Source organism: Euprymna scolopes, chromosome 27, assembly GCF_053919585.1.
Source record: "Euprymna scolopes isolate OS-2025 chromosome 27, ASM5391958v1, whole genome shotgun sequence".
NCBI classification, from domain to species: domain Eukaryota; kingdom Metazoa; phylum Mollusca; class Cephalopoda; order Sepiida; family Sepiolidae; genus Euprymna; species Euprymna scolopes.
Genome location: NC_136508.1, coordinates 63,290,250 through 63,310,034, shown reverse-complemented (window position 1 = coordinate 63,310,034; position 19,785 = coordinate 63,290,250). Strand labels below are relative to the sequence as shown.

Genomic DNA, 19,785 nt, shown 5'->3' with positions numbered 1-19,785 from the left:
AAATAGTCAAGTTTAAAAATAAAAATAAATCTAATGATTTTTAAAAAGATTTTTTACATTTTAAATGCGGTTTAAAAAGCATTTTATATGTTTATTCAAAATTTCAAATTTCTTACAGATGCTTCTAAGAGCTTTTGACAAATCTCATTGCACATTTTTATATTTCTGTCGCAGTATATATTTTGCTAGTGGAAAGGGCATTTATTAGTTATGGGACGACTCCAATATTTTTCCCGATTCTGATACAATTACTAATTTCTTACTAAATTCCTGATTCCGATACAATCACCGATTCTTTATAAATATGTAAATATAAACTACAGAGTTGTTATTTTTTCCCCCAATCACCGTTAATATCACATGTTAAATATTCAAATATTTTCTAAAACATAAAAATATTTTTTGGGGAGGAGATGATCAATCGATTTTAGTTTTACTGGTATTTTAAAATCGATAAATATTCATTATTTTATCATTACTAGCAGCAGTGGAGATTTTGCTTCAAACAAAACTCAAATAAAAAAAGACAGTTGAAAGAATCGTTTTTAGCATTGGAATATGGGTTACAAAATTTTCCGGTTCTGACTCCGATTCTGATACTTCTTAAAGTTCTGATTTTTCTGATTCTGATTAATCGTCCCAACACTAGCATTTGTGAAAGTCATGCAAAAATTCATCCTCTTAAAATGTTTTTGACTTTAATGAGGGTAGATATTTGTCTGCTGTTAACCGCAGCAAAGTGTGACACAAGGTCGGAAAGTGGAGAATAGGCAAGCTCCCCTAAAGGAGGGGCACTCTTTCCTGGCCCCCCCCCGTCGGCATTCCCCGGTCGGGGTGCCTCAGGCGACAAGCAATAAACTTGCCCCACTCGAAAGCCGTGTGGCAAGGCCTAGGAGGGTGGACCTCCTGGGTGATATCCAACCGGAATACCTCAGTCTCCGACAGGTACAGGGCAGGTTCCTGGCCACGCACCTGTCGGGTTGAGCGTCAAGAACAGATCCTTGACGAGTACTTTCTACCTAGTCTCTAAGCTGCCGAAGCAGCAAGGAGACCATCCTTACTTTAATGAGGGTACGACTCCAATGATTTTGATGATCGTTTTTATAACCACAGTTATAACAATCAACCAATCAGAAGCTTCAAAAATTAACATAAAAAAATGTCGAATTTTGGATTCAAGCACTTCACTGTCGACCTCTGTCTCGAAACGACTGAATCGTGACTGCATTGATTCTTCGCCGCCATCTTTGATACTAAGAATTACTCAACACTTGAAATCGTGACTGCATTGATTCTTTGCTGATTTGATTTACTGCCGCCATCTTTGTTAAACATAATGTCTCAACACTTAACACATCCCTTCATAATAATATATCGATTTTGTTTACATCTTATTCTTCAAATAAAAGTAATGAGTTAAGAAAGAAAAATATTAAGAAATGTTCCAAGTTTAGAAATTTCTAAGATGATGATTAATAATTTGTATTATTTAAACTAATGACGTTTCTGAAGTTCTGAAGTTGAGGATTTGGTTATTTGGATTCTTTGGACTACTGTTCTCCTCCTGAGTATCATTTTCACAACATTTCGGTTAATGTAACCTACAACATTCTTCGGGTGTGTCTTGTCGAACTCGGGAATCTTTCTGTTGAATTCGGTAATTTGGACGGAATTTTGAACAGAATGCTTTACTTACTTCACGGTCATGTCTGGATAGAGGTCCTAAGTAATTCGAAATTATATTTTTCGGTCGTAATTTGTAATTTTGACAAAATAATTGTAATTTGTTATTATAGAATATGAAAATAGAAAATGGTGGATCGCTAATATCCATGTTTTTTTTTTTAAATCTTATTTTTTTTTATTTTTGTAAAAAATAGTTTTAGCAGAACCTCTGCTCGATTATTTTTCATAATTTTTATTCATTTCAACATGACACATAAGTATGTAATAGTATTATTTTTTTTTTTAATCTAAAAATGTATTTTTTAAAAACCGGAATTATACTGCACAAGCATCTTTTCTTTTTTAAAAAATTGGAGATGGTTTTTGTTAGATTTGCAAGATTGTCCTATGTCATTTTGCATGCTTACATGATATCACAGGTCGCTACTCAACCTTAGACATTCACCGTTCTAATCTTACTGAGAATTGAACCTTCAACCTTTAGGAGAATATTACTTTTACAATTGTATTTTTCAGTCGCCCACACTGAGAATTGAACCTTCAACCTTTAGGTGAATATCACTTTTACAATTGATTTTTCCAAGCACTCTAACCACTATGCCACAGGATTTAGCGGATAGTTCTAGTATAAATTTTGGGAGCCTTAAACTTATTTTATTTTTAGTTATAAATATCATTATTTATTGCTTATTGGTGCTAGTGCAGAGAGTGATCCGTGCTATTTTTTAAATTGTATTTCCAAGTTTAATTAAAGTTTTATGATATGTTTATCCTTACATCATTTGTAGACATTTATGCTGACGACACTACCATTTATGGTACCACATCTAAGACAGTAAACGAGCAAGTTCTCTCCAATTCTCTCTCCTCTGATCTTGAGCACGTAGTACAATGGGGAAAGGAGTGGCTGGTTACTTTTAATGCATCTAAAACCAAGCTTCTCTCTTTACATCATCAACATTCTAATCCACATTTGTCATCAATTGAAATGAATGGCTCTCGTCTTCAGGAGGCCTCAAGTTTTGACAAGCTTCTGGGCTTGACCATTACTCCTGATCTTAAATGGAACACGTATATCAAATCTGTTGCCAAGGCCGCTGGAAAAATGGTGGGATCTTTCTATCGATCCAGTAGATATCTCACTGCTGATGCAATTCTCTATCTATATAAGAGCCAGGTACGTCCAAGGATGGAATACTGTTGCCACATCTGGGCAGGAGCTGCTAGAAAGGACTTGTCCTGCCTTGATAGAGTTCAAAATAGACTTCGTAGCCTCTTAGGAGATGTCCTTTTCTCCTCCTTGCAACCTCTATCTCACAGAAGAGATGTTGCGAGTTTGTCTCTGATGTATCGTTATTTTCATGGAAAGTGTTCAACTGAGCTTCAATCTATGGTCCCCCCTCGCCAAACTTTCACAAGAAACACTCGTCTAGCTGTAAACACTATCAATAATTTCCCCCACTCTTTATCTGTGCCTAAACCTAAACGTAGATTCCATGAACAAAGCTTCTTTCTTAGAACTGCACGCCTGTGGAATTGTCTTCCGTTTTCCTGCTTTCCGGCTGACTACAATATGGTTGTGTTCAAGTCTAAAGTAAATAAGTTCTTGATGAGCCGTTCCATATAAGTTATTAAATTTACCAAATTTTCATTACTAATGATTACTATATTGACCAATTTCTACTGTACACTCTTTAACCCTTATCCTTGAGTGGCCTCTGGGCCTTGATAATGTGGTGATGCCTTTGAAAAAAAAAAAAAACAAACAAAAAAAAAAAAAACACCCTCCCTATGTTAAGAATAGCCTTTTAAATAATAACGTAATTATTTACGTCCAGATCACTCTCTGCACTTGTACCTTATCATTAGTAATACTGTTCTCATCTTAAATGTTATTTATTGTTATATAAAATATTTTGAGGTCATAAAGATTGGATAGAAGATTTTGAAGTCATAATCTATGAGTAAAAAGTCATATTGAGGTTAAAAAGTTTGCGTAGAAAATATTAAAGGACAATCTTTGATATTTTGGTGATGAATTGATTTCTTTAAATTCTGAAATTCAATAAAATTCATTAAATTAAAAAAAAGGAAATGCCCAAGTTCGTTCAGCAATTCTAAGAATCACAATCCAGATTTAATGAGTAAAAAATAAATTTATAAAGTCAATTAAAAAGGCGTACAAGATGACAGCAAAGAAAAAAAAAATGAAAAAAATATTAGAGAAAAAAGAATTAAAAAAAATGTAAAAAAGAATTAAAAAAATGAAAAAATATTAGAGAAAAAAAAGAATTAAAACAAATGAAAAAAATGGTAGAGAAAAAAGAATAAAAAAAAACAAAAAAAAATATTACAGAAAAAAAGAAGAAAAAAATGAAAAAATATTACAGAAAAAAGAATTAAAAAAAATGTAAAAATGGTAGAGAAAAAAGAATTAAAAAAAATGAAAAAAAATGGCAGAGAAAAAAGAATTAAAAAAATGAAAAAAAAATGGTAGAGAAAAAAGAAGGGAAAAGATATTTTAATAAATTAAAATCACTACCAACAGTAAATTTTTTTTTCAGGGCCGAATAATTAAGCCAGCACAATAAGATAAACCAGGTTCAGTCATGAATATTTTAGTGATGTCATAATCTTTTTGGAGTTAAAAGGTTCAAAGAGAGTGCGGTTTCTTTTCATCCATTTTTTTTTTTTTTTTTGTGATTTTGCAGTATGATTTGATTTCAAACATGCATTTTAGGTAAAAAAACAAACAAAAAAAACACGATTATGTGCTTACGTGTCATGTCGAAATTAGTAAAAAAAATTCCAAAAATTACGAAAAGTCATTGAGTAAAAAAATAATTACAAGTAAAAATTAAAATTTATCGAATTATACAGTTTTATCATATTTGTTAATGTTGAAGAGTTCTAAAAAATCCAGGGTAGGTAACTGCAATTTGTAATTTTGACAAAATAATTGTAATTTGTTATTATAGAATACGAAAATCGAAAATGGTGGATCGCTAATATCCATTTTTTTTTAATCTTTTGTTTTTGTAAAAAATAGTTTTAGCAGAACTTCTACTTAATTATTTTTCATAACTTTTATTCATTTCAACGCATAAGTATGTAATAGTGTTTTTTTTTTTCTTTTTAATCTAAAAATGTATTTTTTCAAAACCGGAATTATACTGCACAAGCATCTTTTCTTTTAAAAAATTGGAGATGATTTTTGTTAGATTTGCAATATTGATTGTTCTATTTCATTTCGCATGCTTACTTGATATCACAGGTCGCTACTTAACCTTACACATTAACCGTTCTTATATGAAAACACAAAATGGACCAAATAGACTTAAAGCACTCCAGATTGAATTGCTATCATAGTGACATGAATAGTAATAAAATCTAATTATGCTTTTGAATTTTTGAAATGAGGATTGATTATTCATATTATTTGGATTATTTGGACTACTGTTCTTATCTTGAGTGTGTGACAACGGTCACGGAAACAAGCGGCCAAGAGTGGCCAATGTGATGCTCAAAACTCGAAATCCGATCGATAGAACACAAAAAGGCAACATATACTCAAATTTGATCGTGGCTTAATTTTCAAATGTCGAATTTGAGCATATAAAAAGCCTGTATTTATTTGATTGGAGAGAAGATTTTTTTTTTGCTCACTCAGAGTCATTTTATACGTATGAGGGGCGTGCAATAAGTAATGCCCCTGACCCATTTCCCATATGAGTAGAGCAACGAAACTTGGCACAGTTATTAGTCTTTCTCTACATAGGAACCATCCAGAGTTATGCATTTCTCCCATCGTTTGATGCAGCTCTGGAGACCGTTTTTGTAGAACACCCCACGTTGGTCCTCCAACCATGACATGACTTCAGAAATCAAGGGTGCATCACCTGGGAAACGCTTTCCTTTCAAAAACAACTTTATGGCTGGGAAGAAGTGAAAGTCATATGGTGCAAGGTCAGGAGAGTAGGGAGGATCTGGGAGGATTTCATAACCACACGCCAGTGCTTCTGATCTGGCGACATGCGAGTTGTGGACCGGAGCGTTGTTCTGCAGGAGGAGGGTACCTTTACTGATCTTGCCCCGCCTCTTGATTTTGATAGCTTCCTTTAATTTCCTCAAAAGTGAAGCATAATAGACTTCTGTAATTGTGGTATCCTTTGCCAGAAAATCTGTCATCACTACTCCGTCCTGGTCTCAGAAGACTGTGAGCATGATCTTGCCAGCGGAGGGCTGCACCCTTGCCTTCTTTGAAGGTGGTGAGTCTAAAGGCTTCCACTGCATTGACTGGGCTTTGGTCTCTGGATCATAGTGATGGACCCAGCTTTCATCCTGTGTAATCAGTCTTTTGAAAAACTTTGACTCATCTTCTTGGCACATCTCCAAATTCATCCTCGAGCACTTGACGCGTTCTTGCTTCTGGAATGGTGTGAGCAACCTGTGAATCCATCTGGCAGACACCTTATGCATATGCAAATGGTCATGAATGATAGTTTCCACAGAGCCTGTACTAATCTTGACATCTTGGGCTATTTGGCGAATAGTAATGCGCCGATCTTCCAAAATGGCAGCCTCAACTTGACGGACAGATGCCTCATCAATGGCAGAAGGGGACGACCAGGTCTGGGAGCTGTTTCCACAGACTTCCGGCCATGTTTGAATTCACGATGCCAGTGTTTTACAAGGTCATATGATGGGGCATTATCGCCATAAGTTTCTTTCATTTCATCAAAAGTCTCCTGTCGTGTGTGTCCTTTCAAATACAAAAACCGGATCATTGCTCGACATTCAACAGTCTCCATTCACACCTGACTCAGTTCAAACATCTGTAAAACAGAAACCACAATTAGTTCAGAGCTGTAATTTGCCACATAACCCGTAGAGATATAAATCATTGCACATGCAAAATTTCAGCTAGATCAGACAACTGGAAGTGGGTCAGGGGCATTACTTATTGCACGCCCTTCGTACTTTGCGGGTCAGTGGGAAAGAGAATGACGGATTATTTTTTTTTTTCATATGGTTAACTTGCATGTCAGAGGGAGAAAAGAACGACGGATTTTTTTTTTTTTTTTGTGCACAAAATTATATTCGGCAGTTTAAAAACTTAAATTTCAACAGTTCAAGCTATTTTGGCCGAAATAGCTTGAAGTGTTGAAATTAAAAAAAATATTTTGGCTGATTTAATCGCCAACATTCTTTAAGTGTATTTTGTCGAACTCAGGAAGCTTTCTGTCAAACTCGGAAATCTTCTCCTCGGTTTAGTGGATAAAGTGCTTAGTAAAATTCAGTAGTGAAGTTACATTCTTCTGGAGCTTGAAGGTTCAATCCTCAATGTAGGTGACACTCAAAAATGCAACTGCAAACTACTGAGGACTTCTACTCAGTCATATCTGATGGAATTGGAACCTGTTACCCCCGTGAATTAAATACAGGTTTCTATTTGAAATTCGCTGCAGATTCCATAGTTTGACAGAAAGATCCCCGAGTTTGCAAAATACATCTGGAGAAAGTTGGAGGTTACATTGACTGAAACGTTGTTAAAGTAATACTCAAGTCTGAATAACCCAAATAAAATGAATAAACTCCAATATTAAAAATAATATCTTTTATAAATTGTGTAATACTATCTCGGCAGACATTTTTTTTTAATACAGATTTTTTTTTACTTTTGACTTCCGGTTTTCATTTGTTCCAAATTTTGATATCAAAAAATCAAATATTTATTTTTAAATACAATCCAATAATTAAAAAAAAAAAAAAAATACCCTTTTCAAATCGTGTAATACCATCGCCACACAATATCTTTTTATTTAAATGTTGTTGTTTTTATCTATTTATTTATTTCTCTTCGCTGCAACCTCTATCTCACAGAAGAAATGTTGCGAGTTTGTCTCTGCTTTATCGTTATTTTCATGGAAAGTGTTCGACTGAGCTTCAATCTATGGTCCCCCCTCGCCAAACTTTCACAAGAAACACTAGACTAGCTGAAAACATTATCAATAATTTTCCCCACTGTTTATCTGTGCCTAAACCTAAACATAGATTCCATGATCAAAGCTTCTTTCTTAGAACTGCACGCCTGTGGAATTGTCTTCCGTTTTCCTGCTTTCCAGCTTTCTATAATATGGTTGTCTTCAAGTCCAACGTGAACAAATTTCTGATGAGCCGTTCCACTTAAGTTAACAAATTTACCGAACTTCCATTACTATCGATTACGATATTGTCCTTTTGACTACTGTACACTCTTTAACCCTTATCCTTGAGTGGCCTATCGGCCTTGATAAGTGGTGACGTTTATGTAAAAAAAAAAAAATATGTTTCTATCAGTACGTGGTTTAATTTTCGACTGTGGCTCGAATGAGATCACCATTTTTTTTTTTGTTGTTGTAACTAGACAGGCTTTGCTGACTACATTTATTTGTTTTTAGCAAAACAACACCTTAAAATAAGTTAAAATACAAACAAACAAAAAACCTATCCAGGTATGTAGAAGAGTAACTTAGCTTCCCTTTTGGTAACATTTATTCGTTGGTATATTTATTTTATCTTCACCCTCTTTTGATTCGTTGATTAGTCTGGAAAATTATCCATCTTTATCGAGGTGATCTGCTGCTCAACTGGTGTTTCTGTTTTGCAACACATTTGAAATGTGCCCAATAAACAAAATGGTGCGACGACTCTCACGTGAGTATTGTGTCAAATTTATTATTTACAAGCAATTTAAAAGGTATCCAATACATTGGACCAGGGGGTTGGAAGGGGGTTAATGTCATCGGATATGACCCACCCTTAGTAGCTATAAATTTTATTTATTTATTTTTTTTTTTGCAAACATTTGCCAATTATTTAATAATATTTATTTTAAATAAATTTTCTTCTTTTTGAACTGTGTGTGCGTGCTTATATATATATATATATATATATATATATATATATATATATATATATATATATATATATATATATATATATATATATATATAAGGATAACATCCAACAGGATATATATCAAAAACCGGACAAACCACAAAATATAAAAGACATATCAGTAGATTAATATATATATATATATATATATATATATATATATATATATATATATATATATATATATATATATATATATATATATATATATATATATATAATACTTGTTTATTGTTATATAAACATGCTCACATCCTGCTGCTACAAATAGCCACTTGTTTCAATCAAACAACAGATATCATCAGGCAGCGACTTGACTATTCAAAAGTTCAATGAATAAATATTATTCATTGAACTTTTGAATAGTCAAGTCGCTGCCTGATGATATCTGTTGTTTGATTGAAACAAGTGGCTATTTGTAGCAGCAGGATGTGAGCATGTTTATATAACAATAAACAAGTATTATCAGCTCTTTTTATTGAGCACTATCTAACAACCTCGTTGAATTCATTAGTCCATTACTTTTGAATATAAAAAAAACCCGAGTATATATATATATATATATATATATATATATATATATATATATATATATATATATATATATCAAGTTAAAGGTATTCAGGAGGGAAAACTTGTGAATTAAAACGAGGTTATTAAGTGTGCTCAATAAAAAGAACAATATTTTTTATTTATATAGAAATATATTACATAGTCGCTCTACACTGAACATGCTAATATTTAAGACAAGTGTTTGGTCCGGACCATAAGCCTTCTTCAGGCGACGTCGACGTAATAAAGCTTGTGTTCCCATGAAGGAGCCTGGTTCTTAAAGCTAAGAACCAGACTCCTTCATTAGCATGTTCAGTGTAGCGACCATGTAATATTTGTCTATATAAATAAAAATATTATATATATATATATATGATGAAAATAATGGAAATAGTATTCCGACAAAATAGAGAAAATAAAAAGGAACAAACCGTATTATGTGTTCATCAACGTTTCGTCTAAATAAATTACATAAAAAACACTCATTTCATTTCTGTTAGAAACTTATATTTGAATTTCAACAGATATATCTTTTTCCCAATAAGAATATAAACTTGCGTTCATAGTTTTAAAATTACATTAACGACTATATGACGTCACTAAAATTTCCTTCTCTTTAACAGCGCCAGCCCTCCCCCTCCTTTTTTGAATTTCCAACATCATTTTTCCGTTTCTCTGAAATAGAACTGCGTCACACTGTGCACGTGAAACATTTTCAAATATTTTGTACTGTATATTTCTTTGGTTTCTTAATCTCAATCATCCAGAGGAAGTCTCGAAATAAAGACGAAACGTTGATGAACACATAATACGGTTTGTTCCTTTTTATTTTCTCTCTCTCTCTCTCTCTCTCTCTCTCTCTCTCTCTCTCTATATATATATATATATATATATATATATATATATATATATATATATATATATATAATATTTTTATTTTTTCCATCACACATTCAGAATTTCATGTAGTTAAATCATAAAATTTTGTTTAATCATAAATTTGTTAATCATAAAAAGTTTGTTTAATCATTAATTTTGTTTGATTATAAAAAGTTTGTTAGATCATAAATTTTGTTTAATCATAAATTTTTGTTTAATGTTTTGTTAAATCATAATTTTGTTAAATCATAGTTTTGTTGAATCATAAATTTTGTTGAATCATAAATTTTGTTTAATCATAAAATTTTGTATGATAAAAAAGTTTGTTTAATCATAAATTTGTTCAATCATAAAATTTTGTTTGATCAGAATTTTGTTTGATAAAAAGTTTTGTTAAATCATAAATTTTGTTTAATCATAATTTTGTTCAATCATAAATTTAGTTCAATTATAAAATTTTGTTTAAGTGTAGAATGTGGTTTAATAATAAAATTTAGTTCCCAAAGATCGATTTCAATCAACTTTACATATGGTAAATTGTCAAGCTGAATTACTGTCCAAATGTCAGAGTACAAAATTTAAACTCAACTTTTTTGGTGCTTATTAAAATCATAATGCACTCATTATATAGAAAAATGAAGACTTTTATTTGACCTTGTGCTAAGCCAAGGGAAGCTCTTTTTTTTAAAATATGTACAACCCATTTCATAATTCATTCAATAATTACAAGAAACCCTCTCTACCACCCATAGCAATGGCCAACGACTCTTTATCTGAGAGTCCATCTTTCAAACTCCTTGGCCTAACGTTCACAGGAAACATGAGTTGGAACAATTACATTGAAGGCATTGCCAGGGCCGCTGCAAGAAAGGTAGGCTCTCTCTACCGTGCTAGAAAACTACTAACACCCGAAAGTATCCTGTACCTCTATAAGGCCACCATTCGCCCATGTATGGAGTATTGCTGCCACATCTGGGCTGGTGCATCTGCTACTAGTCTCTCGCTCCTTGACAAGGTTCAAAAGAGAGTCGCAAACCTGATAGGCCCTGAACTGGCATCTAAGCTTCAGCCTCTGTCCCATCGACGAAATGTTGCATCCCTCTGCCTTTTCTACAAGTATTTTAGTGGTGAATGCTCTGACGAACTGCAATCACTTGTGCCCCCATGACGCGAGCACCCTCGACAAACCCGACAGGCTACTAGATCCCACCCCCACACTGTAGAGATCCCTAGATGTAAAAGATCTTTTTACTCCAATAGTTTCTTCCCCAGAACCGCAAGACTCTGGAATTCCATTCCAGGTCCCTGCTTCCCCAACAGTACTGACGTGCAGAAGTTCAAGAGTAACGTGAACCGACACCTTGCTGCCCAAATCCCTACATAGTACCCCAGTAGTTGTTGCCCCTGATAGTAGCCCCCTACACCAAAGTGGCAATTTGCCTTGTTTGGGGTGAAAATGTAATAAAAAAAAAATAAAATAAAAAAATAATGCTTATAATAATAATTTTATGCTAAAATTTTTTGAGATGACTATTGATCGATAATTTGTATTCTTTGCTATTTTTTATTGCTCTCATCTTGGATGTTTTTTTCACAAGGTTTCAGGCGATATAACTTTTAACTAGGGTTGGGACGATTAATCAGGATCGGAAAAATCAAAACTTTTTGGAGTATCGGAAATTTAAAACAGAATCGGTAATTCGATCGGAATCGTGAAAAAATTTGGAATTGTCCCTAACCTTCTCCAGGTACATTTTTTTAGAACCTGGGAATCTTTTTGTCACACTCGAGATGCACCTGAAGGAGGTTAGTGGTTACATTGGTAGAAACGTGAAAATAGCATCCAAGGTGAGAATAGCAGTCCGAATTATGCAGATAGTTCAAATTATTAATCCTCATCTAAAAATAATTATTCAAATGATACAAAATTGAATCCATTTTTCTGAATAAAATCTTCTTCCACCGCCAAAATGGTTATCAGGTGTGGCACGTGCCAACCACGATGCAGATACAAGATCAAAGGAATCAAATGGTATCTTAGCAACAAAGGTATGACGTCATGCAGAGGATTCGATAATAGGTCGATTTACTTACCAGTGGATGAAATCAACGTATTGTTTTGGGTATCAAGATCTTTGTCCCCTTCTAAGCCTGGCGGGGGAGCAGACGGTTCAGGGGCCAACAAGGGTTCTTGCTCAGGATTCTGCTGGTGATTACGTTGCAGACTTTGCTGGTGATGTCGAGCAGCGGATAATTTTTTATTACCTGCATAAAATGTTTGAAAAAAAAAAAAGAAGAAGAAATGCAAAACTTGTCGAGAATAAAATATTTTTGAAGAAAACATTAAAACTTTCATCCAAACTGTTCAAAATCCTCAAAATTTTTTAATTTAATGTCGATATTTTTCATTAAGAAATTAAAAATGCACTGACACAATATTTTCTTTTAAGGGGAGGGGGGTGACTGCTACCGTGTTTGTGACCCATTCTAAAACCGACTTTTCGTCTGCATCTTTTAGCTATATACATAAACAACCGAAAACTGACAAAGCTCTTAGCCAATCAGATTGCACGACGGTCCTTAGCCAATCAGATTGCAACATAGTAGCTGCCAGTTTTCAAATGTAAATTATCTTAACTGTAGAGGCATTCTTGTAATAGAAAAATGTCGTTGTCCCAAATAAAACAAAAAAATGGCAGCATCAATCCAGTCAGAGAAGTTTTTCCATGTTCTTGTCCCACTGTCTTGTGCTGCAACTAAACAGACCAAACCTGCGACGATATACATTCATATTAGACACTCTGCATAATCACACCAGTTTTTGTTCAGAGATGTACTGGCAATCTCTTTTCGCATTGTGTTCTGCAGTCCTGAACACGCTGCCTCAGAATTGTGTGAATGAACATGTATCACTGTCACATTTTCAGAGTTCTGTATTGTCTTAACTAGTGATATTCCTAAGTTTTATGCATTCCTTAATTAGCTTAGTAACCTCTGTCTATTGCTAACAGTTTTATGACAATGGATTAATAAAAAAAAAAAAAAATAATTAATCCAGTCATGATCAGCAGAGTTTAGTAATCTCATGTCAAGACGGAAAATTATCACTGAAGAATTCAAAGAGATTCATTAGATGTTGTAAAGCGATTCTGGCATCTGATTGGTTTGTTCTTTTTGTTTCTGGTTATTAATAGAATCGTCCAAATCTGTTTTGTTATACCCTCAATATATTCTTTGGGATTGTGAGGATGGGTCTCCTTGCTGCTTCGGTTGCTATGAGACTTTGGTAGAATGTACCAGTCAAGAATACATTCTTGACAATCAGCCCAACAGGTTCGGGGCCAGTTCCTGACCCTGTACTTGTTGGACTGAGGTACTTGTCAGACTGAGGTACGTCGCTTGGGTATTACCCAGGGAGTCCACCCTCCCAGGCCTTGCCACCCAGATTTTGAGTGGGATAAGTTTATTGCTTGCTGCCTGAAGCGCCCCAATTAGGGAATGCTGACGGGATGCTCAGACAATTTTTGCCAGGCAAGAGTACCTCTCCTTTAGGGAAGCTTGCTTGACATCCCCACTTTCCCGACCTTGTGTCACATCATGCTGCGGTGGGCAGCATGTAAATCTTTAAATAAGGTTAAATCGTAAAATTTGTGTCTGAGCAATTTGCAAAATTTCCAAAAATGAAAAAAAATAAAAATAAATTTTTTGGAAACCATTCTAGGTCAGTGAAATTTTCAGTTGAATAAAACCAAATCACATAGCACTGCTTCGATTTGGCTCATATATCGTTCTTCTTTGTTTCGAATTTAATTAATCTAAGCGAATGCATTTTCAATTTAAGTATAGTTTCTATTTTACTTTATAGACAGGTACGTTCTTGTTTAGATTATCTTGTATGGAAGTGTGTTAGGTAACTTAAAGAAGAAAAAACCTTACCATGCTCCAATAACTGCTTCTTGCGCTGTGACTTGGGATAGGGTTTATGTACAACGGCACTGAAGTTGCTGTCAGTGCTATAAGGACTGGTAGGACGTGCAGTTCGGTGATGTCGCCGAGAATGGTGCTTCTTGCCTGAAAATATATAATGTTCCTCAAGAGTTAGAAGAAACTAAATCAGGACTCAGAATTACGAATACAATATAAACTTTTTTGGTTATAGTCGGCTATCATATTTCCTAATTTTCTGCAGAGCGCTACCGGAAGTGGTAACAAGGCAAGTCAGTTCCTTCGCTTTTATTCTGCAGTATTTCTATTGTGAAGCGATTTATTTGAAACTAGCGGGGGTACCCGGCGTTGCCCGAGTGTTTGTTTCCGGGACGGGGGGGGGGGGAGTTTTAAAAAATGTTATGGTAGGTAAGTAGGAAGGATCAAACCCGGAGTCATGAGTAAAAGTAGGAAAATAAAGTGTGAAAAAAAACAAAAAAAAAAACATCTGCAACATTAACAGTTCGGCCACCAAGAAAAGTCCATTCCAGTTGTTTAGGAAAAAAAAAAAAAAAAAAAATGACTACGGTAGGTCGGCGCGAACGTGAAAATATAATGTGAATTGTCCAGCACGCTAACCACTACGCCACAGAGCACTGCAGCTTAGTTTAGTGATTTTAAATAACTTCACATGAAAGAACTACGAAGCCAAACCGGTGTTCTTTTCTCAACTGTTCCTTGTGAACGATCCCCAAACGGTGTTAAGTGGTGGCAGGGGGAGGAGGAATTTATTAGAGAGAAAATATTTTACCACTTCCATTGATCTTAACCGATTTTGGCCGTGACTTCTCAGCAGAAAAAGTATAGAAATCTAAGATTATCGAGGAATTTGAGAAATAATAAGCCTTTAACACACCTCAGATATTGTTCTGCCGTTTGTGCATATTATATTTGCATGAAATATCTTGATTTTTAATCCTATTAATGTCAAAATCAGACGGGGAAAAATGAGTTCATTTTATTTATATAGAGACTAGCAGGGGTACCCGGCGTTGCCCGAGTGTTTGTTTCCGGGACGGGGGGGGAGTTTTAAAAAATGTTATAGTAGGTAAGTAGGAAGGATCAAACCCGGAGTCATGAGTAAAAGTAGGAAAATAAAGTGTGAAAAAAAAACAAAAAAAAAACCATCTGCAACATTAACAGTTCGGCCACCAAGAAAAGTCCATTCCAGTTGTTTAGGAAAAAAAAAAAAAAAAAAAAATGACTACGGTAGGTCGGCGCGAACGTGAAAATATAATGTGAATTGTCCAGCACGCTAACCACTACGCCACAGAGCACTGCAGCTTAGTTTAGTGATTTTAAATAACTTCACATGAAAGAACTACGAAGCCAAACCGGTGTTCTTTTCTCAACTGTTCCTTGTGAACGATCCCCAAACGGTGTTAAGTGGTGGCAGGGGGAGGAGGAATTTATTAGAGAGAAAATATTTTACCACTTCCATTGATCTTAACCGATTTTGGCCGTGACTTCTCAGCAGAAAAAGTATAGAAATCTAAGATTATCGAGGAATTTGAGAAATAATAAGCCTTTAACACACCTCAGATATTGTTCTGCCGTTTATGCATATTATATTTGCATGAAATATCTTGATTTTTAATCCTATTAATGTCAAAATCAGACGGGGAAAAATGAGTTCATTTTACTTATATAGAGATAAAATATAAGAAAAGGACATTATTGAAAAGTATGCAATAAAAATTAAAATTATAACAGATAAAAAAATAACACGGTCGTTATTTGCACTTTTAATAACAAAATTAAAAAAACAAAAGTATTTATTTTAAGCTAACGGGCCGCCCGGCGTCGCCCGGTCGTAAACTATACATAAATATTATATTTTAATTCATACGGAAACTGAGCCATGCGCATGCGAGTATTAACAGTTTACTTTATGCAAGTAAAAAAAAAAATACTTTAGATTGAAACGAAAACCTAAAGACAGTTAGTACAATAACATCAAGTACGATAACCACTAGACCAGTTTGACATGATCTTTAAAATGTGTTTTCTGTTACAATATTTGTCGCATAATGGGGTATGATTCCGCACAGTCGGGAGATTTTATTTATAAACGATGCTGCTAGGAACCGATGGCCAGAGAACATTATAGATATGTGTTGAATTTCGTAGATGACCATTCAGGTTTAATAATGGTTTACTTTTTACAGAACAAATTTGATACCCTGCTAGCAACTAAAAAATATTTAGCCGACATGGCTCCGTACGGTAAAGTAGAGTGTATTCGCTCTGACAACGGTACGGAATTCACTAATAAAGACTTTGAACTTTTACTAATTAACCATCGTATCAAGCATGAAAAATCAGTTCCTAGATCGCCACACCAAAACAGGACTGCGGAACGTGCATGGCAGACACTTTTTGAAATGACAAGATGTCTACTCTTCGAATCTAAACTCCCCAAAAACCTCTGGACGTATGCACTTATGGCAGCTGCCTATATACGCAACAGGTGCTTTAACAAAACACTATCTAAAACCCCATATGAAGCTTTCTGTGGTAGAAAACCCAATTTAAGCTGAATGCATATATTTGGTTCAACTTGTTTCGCATATATAGATAAAAAGAGTAAATTAAATATTAAAACCGATAGAGGTATATTTGTTGGATACAATTAGAACAGTCCAGCCATTTTAGTATTTTTTCCAGAGACAAATAAAATAAAAAGAATCCGGTGTGTAAAATTCACAGACACGTTTAATTTTAAAGACGAAACTCCGTCATATGAAGAGGATGAAATTATATTTCCTCAAATTATTAAAACAAATGAAGGCAATAAAGATGAAGGAGACAAGAGTACCCATGATGATGATGATGATGATGTTAAAGTCGAAAGATATCCCAAAAGAAATAGAAGGCGACCCGATTTTTTGTAGTGGACAATATAAAAGATTATCAAATCGACTATTGCTATTCCATGGAAAATATGCCAAAAAGCTTTAACGAAGCAATTAATTCAGAACATTGTGATCAATGGAGAATAGCCATGAAAAAGAAATAGAAGCTTTGACCGAAAATAATAACTATACGGTTTTACATTTTTTTTACATAATGAATCTGTCATGTTAATCATTCACGCATGCGCATTCGTGAAACCAATTTTTCACTTTTGACGCCCTATTAGTTTGTTTTTCCGGATGAAAATGAATGAATAAGTTTTGCATATGTTTTAATATCCTATATACAAAGTTTCAAGTCTGTAGATCAAAAATTCGTTGAGTATATAGGTTGAGAATTGTCCTCTGACACACACACACACACACACACACACACACACACACACACACACACACACACACACACACACACACATTCTAACTTTTATAGATATATAGATTTTAAAGAAATATATGTTTATGAAATTAAAAAGATAAAAAAAAAGTTTATTTTAAAATAAGTTTTTTATTTGAATTTATATAATAAATATATGTTTACGAAAGTATAAAGATAAAATTATTGAAATCCAAATAAGAAATGGGTCCTGGATATGACCTTAAACTATATCCGATGGTGAGGCCCCAGCTTGCAGGCCTTAGGGAGTGTGGAGCCACCATTTAATTGCCAGTGCTCCCAGGTCCACTCTGACCCGGAGTGGTAGTACCTGTTAGGGTCCCAACTATGGGTTAAATAGAATACAACTTAAAAAACAAATATACTATATTAAATAACCATTCTTCAAAATCACCAGATTCGGCATTAAATAACCTGAAAAGGGTTGATATGCCGTAAAACAAAACAACCAACCAACCAACCAACCAAATAAGAAATGAAATTATTGAAATCAAAACAACAAAAATTCAAACATAAAAAAAACGTATCCAATACATAATAAAAGCAAAGGAACTGATTTTGCCTTGTCGCCGTTTCCGATAGCGCTCCGCAGAAAATTAGGAAGTACGTTAGCTGGCTATAACCAACTTTTTAATTTTTCTAAGAAAATGGACTTGCATTACTTGTTACTTGGAGGAAAATTATAAATAGAAAAAAAAACCCAACATTTTAGTAAATTCTACTGCTTTTAACAAAGGGTAAAAAATAAACTGCAGCTTTTAACTTCTATTTCCCAGGGTTTATCATCTCTAAAAAAAAAAAAAAAAAAAAAGAATACTGTACTGAAACGACACTAACCCTAGGCAAGTTGAACGAGATTTCTCCAAAGGAGGGAGTTTCATGTGAATGTGAAATTCACAAGCAGCGCCCAGTCACATGTATGTTTCTGTTAGGTTTTTGCAACTCTTGCAGGGAGGTGTCGACGTTCTCCTACATACAGCACCTGGTATTCCCAAATGGTCACCCATCTGGTACTGACCAGGCTCAACGTTGCTTAACTTTGGTGATCTGGCGAGAACCGGTGTGTCAACGTGATTGTGCCATGTAATGTAATGTAATTAATTAATTAATTAGCTGCTTTTATTATCATTGTTGTCTCTGGAATCAGCTGAATTGTCTCCCTTTGATTATTCTAACCAATTATGCTGTACAAAGGATATGCACATCACATATATATACAGCACAATCACGTTGACACACTGGTTCTCACCAGATCACTGAAGTTAAGCAACGTTGAGCCTGGCAAGTACCAGATGGGTGACCATTTAGGAAGGCGAGGTGCTGTATCTAGCGCAAGGTAAAATACCAGGTTTAAAAACTGGCGCGGTCTATCCTTCTCTCGAGGATAGATGGGACTCTCTTAAGCCATGATAGGCACCTCATCTGGTGATGACGTCACAATAAAAAAATACCTTTGATAGCCCTGGCGAAGCATCAAGTATTCAGCTACCGACAAGATTTGTATTACACTATAAACTCGTGTAGTGAGTTCAATCTCGGCTATGGCTGCGTTGGATGGATGGATATCACATATAAAATAATATCTCCAAAAAATTTTATGATGCGGAATAGGGATTGCATTATCGGCGACATATTTTGGAAAAGTTACGTAACCAGCTGGAAGGTGTTGAAATGCTTAGCCGATGAAATTACAGCAGCCGACAATTAGCAAACGGTATCTTTATTACACTTTTTAGGCTATCTTCTGTTTATTAAATTGGTAGGTGAAAGCACGGACTAGTTAAAAAGACCTTTCTCCCTATGTTAAGAATGGCTTTCTAAATAATAACGTTAGTATTTCAGCACGGTCCGTAAACTGCAATGTATTACAAAATGCAGACCTGAAGTGTGGTAGGCCTGGAGATTATGAAGTGGGGTGGAGTGGGGTGTTGGGTAAAAACTTTAACTCCCAGGTGTCAATGGTTTTAAAATAAACCTATTTTCTCAATTTGTTATTAGATTTTTTGGCGATGGTGCATTATGGGTAATAACGCAAAAGTGGGGAGAATTTAATAAAATTGATTTTTCTACCTGCCTGCATTATTTTAATCTTCTGGAACAGTTTTTTTAAAAAAACAATTTGGTAGTTATGTGCAATACAGGCCGCATTATCGTTGGCATATTCCTGACAGATTTCACCATAAAAAAAGTGCCAAAAGACTTAGCCAATGAAATTGCAGCATCCAACAATTGGCAAACGGCATCTTTTGTTTATTTAAAAATTTTTTTACAATATCTTTTGTTTCTTAAATTGTAATGCTGGGGTGATTAATTGGAATCAGGAATCGGAAAAATCGGAACTTTTGAGGATATCGGAAAATTTTGGGGCTATTTTCTGATGCCAAAAACGATTCTTTTAATTGTTTTTTTTTACTTGATTTTGTTTAAAAGCAAAAT

General features: G+C 34.4%; 1 protein-coding gene and 1 pseudogene across 27 annotated transcripts in view; both read right to left on the bottom strand.

Annotated features, from left to right (window-relative positions):
• LOC145248863 (roundabout homolog 2-like) overlaps positions 1–19,785 on the bottom strand; it is an 837,477-nt gene that overhangs the window by 22,522 nt on the left and 795,170 nt on the right. For all 27 annotated transcript variants that reach the window (XM_080110589.1, XM_080110593.1, XM_080110605.1 and 24 more), the window contains 2 exons: positions 13,993–14,127; positions 12,151–12,321 (listed from right to left, as the gene is read on the bottom strand). In XM_080110589.1, coding sequence (XP_079966715.1) covers positions 12,151–12,321; positions 13,993–14,127 — 306 coding nt within the window. The remainder of the gene's footprint in view (positions 1–12,150; positions 12,322–13,992; positions 14,128–19,785) is intronic.
• Positions 18,320–18,436, bottom strand: LOC145249292 (5S ribosomal RNA; annotated as a pseudogene).